This window comes from Oncorhynchus keta, chromosome 19 (assembly GCF_023373465.1).
Source record: "Oncorhynchus keta strain PuntledgeMale-10-30-2019 chromosome 19, Oket_V2, whole genome shotgun sequence".
Taxonomy (NCBI): Eukaryota; Metazoa; Chordata; class Actinopteri; order Salmoniformes; family Salmonidae; genus Oncorhynchus; species Oncorhynchus keta.
In genome coordinates, this window is record NC_068439.1 from 68,977,038 (window position 1) to 68,985,477 (window position 8,440).

Sequence of the window (8,440 nt, forward strand, 5' to 3'; positions counted from 1 at the left end):
TTCCAACCAGAAGGTCTAAGCGCCTCACTCCAAATCTTATAAGCCCAGGAAAACATATTTGACCTCATCAGGTAGATGCTTAAGCATCACAGCACAATTGATCATGACCTGGGGCTGTATATACACAGCCTTTTAAGGCTGAACACATCTCATGTATGGTAAAAACAGCATCCAAGGAAGAGTCAACAATATCCCTTTTCTTATACACATTAACATGAGCATTTAAAAACTCCCACCTGTGTTGCTTATATACTTCAGTCAAATTAACCCAACTATGTACCCTAGCAAATGTCTTCCCCAACAAGTCAGCTTTTTCTATCAGTTAAGAACATTTTTTGACCCACAACCAAAACTGGAACTCGATTGGGCTTGCTTCTTCCAGTCATCTTCTTCAACATAGACCATACATCCCCCAGTTCAGTACCCCTGCCGATTGTAGAGCAGAACTGTCTCCATGCATTTATCTTGACAGACTTAATGATCCTGCGTTCTAAAAGCGCTCTTCCTTTGAAAATCAACAAAATAACATCACAGTTCATGGTACACAAAATCAGGAACTGATCACTTCCAACAGTAGAATCATTCATTCCATTCCATTCACACACATGCAATAGAGTCAGAAACCATTGTGAGGTCCAGGCAGTATGTAACCCCTCTAACAACAACTCTTGTACCACACCCATCATTAAGACATATCAATGTTCTTGTTTCCATCATATCTTCGACAATAGTACCATTAGCATCTACAGTGCCTTGCAAAAGTATTCATCCCCCCCTTCACATTTTTCCTATTTTGTTACGTTACAACCTGTAATTTAAATTGATTTTGACTTGTATTTCATGTAATGGACCCCTCAATGAAGCACAAAAGTCAAAAGTGAATTTAAACTTGTTTTAAAAAAATACTGAAAACCCCCCCCAGGAAAAGTGGTGTGTGCATATGTATTCACCCCCTTTGCAATGAAGCACCTAAATAAGATCTGGTGCATCTAATTACCTTCAGAAGTCACGGAATTAGTTAAATAAAGTCCACCTGTGTGAAATCTAAGTGTCACATGATCAGTCACACATATATACACTGCTCAAAAAAATAAAGGGAACACTAAAATAACACATCCTAGATCTGAATGAATGAAATATTCTTATTAAATACTTTTTTCTTTACACAGTTGAATGTGCTGACAACAAAATCACACAAAAATTATCAATGGAAATCAAATTTATCAACCCATGGAGGTCTGGATTTGGAGTTACAATCAAAATGAAAGTGGAAAACCACACTACAGGCTGATCCAACTTTGATGTAATGTCCTTAAAACAAGTCAAAATGAGGCATGTGTATGTGGCCTCCACGTGCCTGTATGATCTCCCTACAACGCCTGGGCATGCTCCTGATGAGGTGGCGGATGGTCTCCTGAGGGATCTCCTGGGGAATGGGGGGGGGGCAGTCCATAGCATCAATGCCTTCCTCTTGCAGGAACTGTTGATACACTCCAGCCACATGAGGTCTAGCATTGTCTTGCATTAGGAGGAACCCAGGGCCAACCGCACCAGCATATGTCTCACAAGGGGTCTGAGGATCTCATCTCGGTATCTAATGGCAGTCAGGCTACCTCTGGCGAGCACATGGAGGGCTGTGCGGCCCCCCAAAGAAATGACTGACCCACCGCCAAACCGGTCATGCTGGAGGATGTTGCAAGCAGCATAACGTTCTCCACGGCGTCTCCAGACTGTCACATGTGCTCAGTGTGAACCTGCTTTCATCTGTGAAGTGCACAAGTGGCGAATTTGCCAATCTTGGTGTTCTCTGGCAAATGCCAAACGCCCTGCATGGTGTTGGGCTGTAAGCACAACCCCCACCTGTGGACGTCGGGCCCTCATACCAGCCTCATGGAGTCTGTTTCTGACCGTTTGAGCAGACACATTTGATTTAGTTCCACCAATCTGCCCTGCAGACTCTGCATAAGATACATTGAGTGATTTTATATCTTTGGGCCTCTCTAGCCTTTTTACTGCACCCGGCATACATCCATCCCATATCATTTTGTTCCCCTCCACACTTGGCATATATTTTCTTCCCTTTGCAGAGCCGCTACAAGTCCCATTCTTTGGCATTTAAAACACCTTAGAGGTCAGACAAACACTCCAACAGGCAGAAATGACTCTGGATTGTCGTTTAACCACTATACACAAACATAGTTTGTTCTAAGCATTTGTATGGTTGAAATCAAGATGTCGGATTTGTAAGTCGCTCTGGATAAGAGCGTCTGCTAAATGACTTAAATGTAAATGTAAATGTCGGATAATGTACATTATAATACGAATTTTAGGACGTACGACTGCTATTCCATTGATATGCTATCAATAGAATAAGGCTAATGTAATGCAACCTAACATAATATATCATACCAAAGCATTGAACCATAATATATAATACTAAACGGGTCAATTCATACTGGTGCAAACATTATGTAAGATACTGTACGTCCTATAATTCATATTGTACGACCACTATTCCATTGGCAGCCTAATGTAATCAAACATGAAAATTGAAATTGAAACATTGAAAATAAGAATGTGTTCTTAACTGACTTGCCTGGTTAAATAAAGGTAAAAAATTTTAAAAAAATACTAAAGCATTCAACCGTAATATATAATACTGAATGGGTCAAAGCATACTGATGCAATGAAGACATCCAGGGCTGCAGTTGGATCCTAGTTTTCGTCACTGAATGTGCTCGCTAATGACAGCTCCTGCAACCTTCTCCCAGGATGTAATGAGGAGCGGGGTGTTTTGGGTGCATTTGTTTTCAAGTCGGAGTTTGCCGTGCCACCGGAGGTCATACCCCTCGAACTTGGCCTATGATAGGCTGTGTGTCTTGTGCACATGCCTGCTCCTACAGTCAGTTATGTGAACAGTTTTGTCAGGCACGGTTTTGACCAAGTGTAACCCTCTATGTTATCCTTCCTCAGTTCAAACACTATGACCCGTTTCTTTTACTGGCATACAACAATGTTCTATGGGCAGTAACACCCCTAGGACAATGTTAAACTATTTTTAAAAACAAATAGACTGGCACTTCCATCAAAGTTATCTTTATTGCTTGAAGATAGACAGTTATTCACTTATTCACTTACTGATCTGGTCAAGTTTGTTTTTATCATATGTGTAGTCTTGGTTTTCCCTCCTCGAAGACCAGCCAGGTAAACCTGAGGCTTGGGGACATTGCTATTGCCATCCCTCTTGCTCTGGCATGCAACATCTTCGAGGTGGTAGGTTTGGGTGACGTTATCCCTCCTCATGTGACTTAGATTAGTCTGCATTGAGTGGGTCACTTTACTACGAAGATTGGCCTGAAAAAACAACATGCCCATTGCCAAAGGCAGGACATAAAAGTGAACCTTTTTGAATAAAAAAGATCCATGCAAGAAGACCATGGTAAACCTACCACTGATAAAATGAAACAGTACACTCAAGTCAATTAAAATCACATACCAATTTGATTGCTTTTCTCCTCAGCTCCCACTCATTCCACTCATATGACTTCACAATGTTGGTCTCCAACAAATGAGTGTCTGTCTGAGTGCTGCTGTCACACTTTGTAATGGGTTTCACCAACAATCTCTCCCCTGACTGCATCTACAGAGACAACATTTAAGTGAACAGTGGGTAAAAAAATATTACTGCAAGTTCTGAAGATGCTATTGAAGAATTATGACTGTTAGTGAACATACAGTACCTTCGGAAAGTATTCAGACCCCTTGACTTCTTCCACATTTTGTTAAGTTACATCCTTATTCTAAAATTGATTAAATGGTTTTTTCCCCCACATCAATCTACACACAATACTCCATAATGACAAAGCAAACACAGGTTTAGAAATGTTAGTTAATTTATTAAAAAATATATATATCACATTTACATAAGTATTCAGCCCCTTCACAGTACTTTGTTGAAGCATCTATGGCAGCGATTACAGCCTCAAGTCTTCTTGAGTATAACAATACAAGCTTTAAACACCTGTATTTGGGGAGTTTCTCCCAATCTTCTCTGCAGATCCTCTCAGGCTCTGTGAGGTTGGATAGGGAGCGTTACTGCACAGCTATTTTCAGGTCTCTCCAGAGATGTTCCATCAGGTTCAAGTCCGGGCTCTGGCAGGGCCACTCAAGGACATTCAGAATTGTCCCGAAACCACTCCTGTGTTGCCTTGGCTGTGTGCTTAGGGTCGTTGTCCTGTTCGAAGGTGAACCTTCGCCACAGTCTGAGGTCCCAAATGGTCTGGAGCAGGATTTCCTCAAGGATCTCTCTGTACTTTGCACCGTTCATCTTTACCTCGATCCTGACTAGCCTCCCAGTCCCTGCCGCTGAAAAACATCCCCACAGAATGATGCTGCCACCACAATGCTTGACTGTAGGGATGGTGCAGCAAGGTTTCCACCAGATGTGACGCTTGGTATTCAGGCCAAAGAGTTCAATCTTAGTTTCATCAGACCAGAGAATCTTGTTTCTCATGGTCTGAGTCTTTACGTTCCTTTTGGCAAACTAAGCGAGCTGTCATGTACTGAGGAGTGGCTTCCGTCTGGCCACTACCATAAAGGCCTGATTTGTGGAGAGCTGCATAGATGGTTGCCCTTCTGGAAGGTTCTCCCATCTCCACAGAGGAACCCTGGAGCTCTGTCAGAGTGACCATCGGGTTCTTGGTCACCTCCCTGACCAAGGCCCTTCTCCCCCGATTGGTCGGTTTGGCAGGCAGCTTTAGGAAGAGTCTTGGTGGTTCCAAATCTCTTTCTTTAAGATTGATGGAGGCAACTATGTTCTTGGGGACCTTCAATGCTACAGAAATGTTTTGGTACGCTTCCCCAGATCTGTGCTCCAACACAATCCTGTCTCGGAGCTCTACGGACAATTCCTTCAACCCCATGGCTTAGTTTTTGTTCTGACATGCACTGTCAACTGTGGGGCCTTACATAGACAGATGTGTGCCTTTCAAATCATGTCCAATCAATTGAATTTACCACAGGGGGACTCCAATCAAGTTGTAGAAACATCTCAAGGATGATCAATGGAAACAGCACACACCTGAGCTCAATTTTGAGTCTCAAAGCAAAGTGTCTGAATAATTATGTATGATATGTTTTCTATTTTTTATAGATTTGCTAACTTTTCTAAAAACATGTTTTTGCTTTGTCATTATGGGGTAGTGTGTGAAGGTAGATTGCTAAGGATTTTTATTTAATCCATTTTAGAATAAGGCTGTAAAGTAACAAAATGTGGAAAAAGTCAGGGGGTCTGAATACTTTCCGAAGGCACTGTACCTCAGGATATGGAGTGACACAGGCAAACTGTTGGTGGAGTTGGAGGAGCTGGATAAGCTCAGGGGACTGCTTTGCTTTCTCTGCCACATGGGCAATGTACTCATCTGGCTTGGATCCAAATCTTAAAGCTGCCTCCTTGGAGCTGAAAACATAGTATTTCTCCCTATGTTTCAGGACTCCTATGCTTGGGTTGCCTGAAACAACAGTCTTATTTTATATGCAGCATTGGGATGTTCAGTTAGAAGACAAGTTGGCATATTACATCACTTCTGGTGAATATTTTCAATAAGGGGGGGAATGAACATTAGTTGTACAACAACGTATACAATTGCCACATCCAAAACTCCACATACCTGGCAGTAAAAGCCCATCCTTCTTCACAAGTGTATAACCACAAATTCCATTGTACTGCAGTGGTAATTTGTCAAAGTTGGCTGTTGTCTCAGGCAAGAGCCACTCTTGTGTTTTGATCTCATAGGGGTCAATACGGTTTTCTGACAAGGTGAATAACAAACAAAACAATTTATCTACTACAAATTAAACATGTAAAATCATTAGCTAATGATAGAGATGTAGGAAATGCAGTGCTTTGCTGTGATAGCCTGTGTTTATACCGCCACAGTTTATACCGCCACAGTCCCAAATAGCATCCTATTCCCTATGTAGTGCACTACTTTATACCAGGCCCCATAGGAAATAGTATACCATTTGGGATGCACCCAGAGTACTTACCTGAAGACTCCTTCATTCTCTGCTCGTACTTCTTGATCTCCAACCCAAGTATGTCCTCCAACTGACCATCAGGGAAGAGCTGAGACTGAGCAGCCAGGAAGGGCTGCAGGTTCTCCATTATGTTACTCAGGATGCTCAACAGCACCATCTCATCTTGAAGACCTGACCAGAACTTTGCCAGAGCTGTGAAATGGGGCTGGAAGAGGATACATAGTACACGAGTTGAGGCTTAGACATTGAAAGGCCCTTTTTCCAGACACAGGTTAAGCGTGGTCCTTCTGTAGCTCAGTTGGTAGAGCATGGCGCTTGTAATGCCAGGGTAGTGGGTTTGATTCCCGGGACCACCCATACGTAGAATGTATGCACACATGACTGTAAGTCGCTTTGGATAAAAGCGTCCGCTAGTCCTGGACTAAAAAGCACTTTCTAATGGGGATTATCTATCGAGTAAGCTTTTGAGTCTAGGACTAGGTGTAATCTGTGTCCGGGAAACCGCCCCATAACAAAACAGCTCAAATATATATGTGCAAGATACTGTACTTACAAAAACCTGTGCAGTGGGTACTGCAGTCTTTGAATGTACGGTGACCCTCAAAAGCTTCATACATGTCGCTAGTTCAGTCTGTAGGGTTTCAACTTGCTTTGCACATAGAATGACATCTGCCTGGTGAGGGATTTAATCAGAATAATGGGTAAAATTATTATGCAACTCAATACTCTTGAAGAACTGCTCATAGGGACAATTTCATGTACTGACTTGAAGTCATGACGCCCATCACCTTCTAGCTAACTCACCAAAATAACTTTGAGAAAGGCTTCATGTTGTCGTACATTATAAAGAGCCTGTTTAAGCATGTCCAGGGGAACAATACATTCTCTGGTCTCAACCTCAGGGTCCAGGAGCCTCTCCAGCCAGGATGTGTACTGCCAGGCCAAACTCTGAGAAAGCTCCAGCTCCCATTCAATGTCTTTAGTGGTGGATGGAATGGCTTCATTCAGAATAGCTGGCACTATATGGAAGTCGAGGACAAAATTGAAATACACATTTGGAGCTCTGAGAAATTGTTTCAGTTATCAAGGTCTATCAAAAAATATATATGTGATGTTTTGGAACTTACAGTCGTCTATGCCCTCTCCTCCTTTCCTGCTGTCTTTGTTGAAGAGACGGATGCCAGTCACAATCATGCTGAGGTCATTGAGCTGTTGCTCCTTGTCCTTCTTGATGAGGGACAGGAAGGTCCCCAGCTCTGACTGGGGAAAGACGCTCTGTAAGGCAGCTGCAAAACCACACACAGTCAGTTGTGAGCAAAAAAGGAACAAACTGATCAATGCTGGAAAATGTGATGATTCCCACATTGTAAAAACTCACTTCGGTGGACAGTAATTACAATTGACCATTTCCTTCCCCACCTTTGTGAATAGTGATCCTTAAATTGTGGTACAAATTACAATGCAATAGTCCTTATGATTACCTGTAGCCTCTCGCACTGTGGTGATGTCTGTGGAAGAACCCAGGCCCGAGCGCAGCAGAACATAACTGACGATCTTACGGTAAAGGCCCTCCAGATCCTCACGTGTTTTCACTCTGCTGTCAGTGATTTCTCGACTCACTGGGACTAGCCTTGACTGTAGTACCCGCTGGTGCTCCTCAATGAACTCACCTGGGACACAAAACAAGACCTTTGAGGCTAAACTGATGAATGAGTACAATACCAGTATCCCATGCCCTTAGACGTCACACGTGTCCCAACAGCTAGGGTTTAGTTAGTACGCCTTATGCATCATAAGTTCATGCATTCCTTGAGCATTTTAAAGCAACCACTTACGTCGAGATGTGTAATTCATGTCGAAGTAGACTTGCATCTTGATTGTGTCAAGGGAAGGGCTCCCCTGGTCCATGAGTTTGTCCACACACAACTGCAAAGGAATAACACGGACGTCGAACCCATTGCGCAAAGATCTCAGGCATGCTACCAGCCAAACCGGACACAGGGTCTTAGTTATAATTAAATGCACTTACTTCCACAAGTTTCCTAACATCTTGCTTGGTAAGAGTCCGATCAACGTTAAATAGATTTCGTGGGTCCAACACAACAGCTTTTACCTAATAGAAAAATAATTGATTTAGACAACGTAAAACACCGACATATTACCACACACGGCTAGTTACCGAACGCTTGCCACGTTCCTAATTAGTAAGCCAGGTACCTACCATGAAAGCCACTAATGTTTCTGACACAGCATGCCCCTTTCCGGCACATTCTTGGGCGATTTCTCTAATTATGTTTTTTATCACACTTTCTGCTTGAGCACGAGACATGTTTCAAGCTTGCAAGCTACGGAGATCATGCAAATTCCCCACCGCGTACTCCCGAGTTCCCCGTCGGTTGCC

General features: G+C 42.8%; 1 protein-coding gene across 1 annotated transcript; it reads right to left on the bottom strand.

Annotated features, from left to right (window-relative positions):
* Positions 1–3,080: 3,080 nt before the first annotated feature.
* LOC118398771 (cilia- and flagella-associated protein 206-like) lies at positions 3,081–8,425 on the bottom strand. Its single transcript, XM_035794450.2, has 12 exons — positions 8,261–8,425; positions 8,069–8,152; positions 7,875–7,965; positions 7,521–7,709; positions 7,167–7,325; positions 6,844–7,058; positions 6,593–6,712; positions 6,049–6,244; positions 5,670–5,810; positions 5,317–5,510; positions 3,497–3,640; positions 3,081–3,354 (listed from the first exon to the last, which is right to left on the bottom strand). Exons 1-12 carry the CDS (start codon positions 8,366–8,368, stop codon positions 3,127–3,129), a joined length of 1,869 nt encoding a protein of 622 aa, XP_035650343.1. The 5' UTR covers positions 8,369–8,425; the 3' UTR covers positions 3,081–3,126.
* Positions 8,426–8,440: the final 15 nt, after the last annotated feature.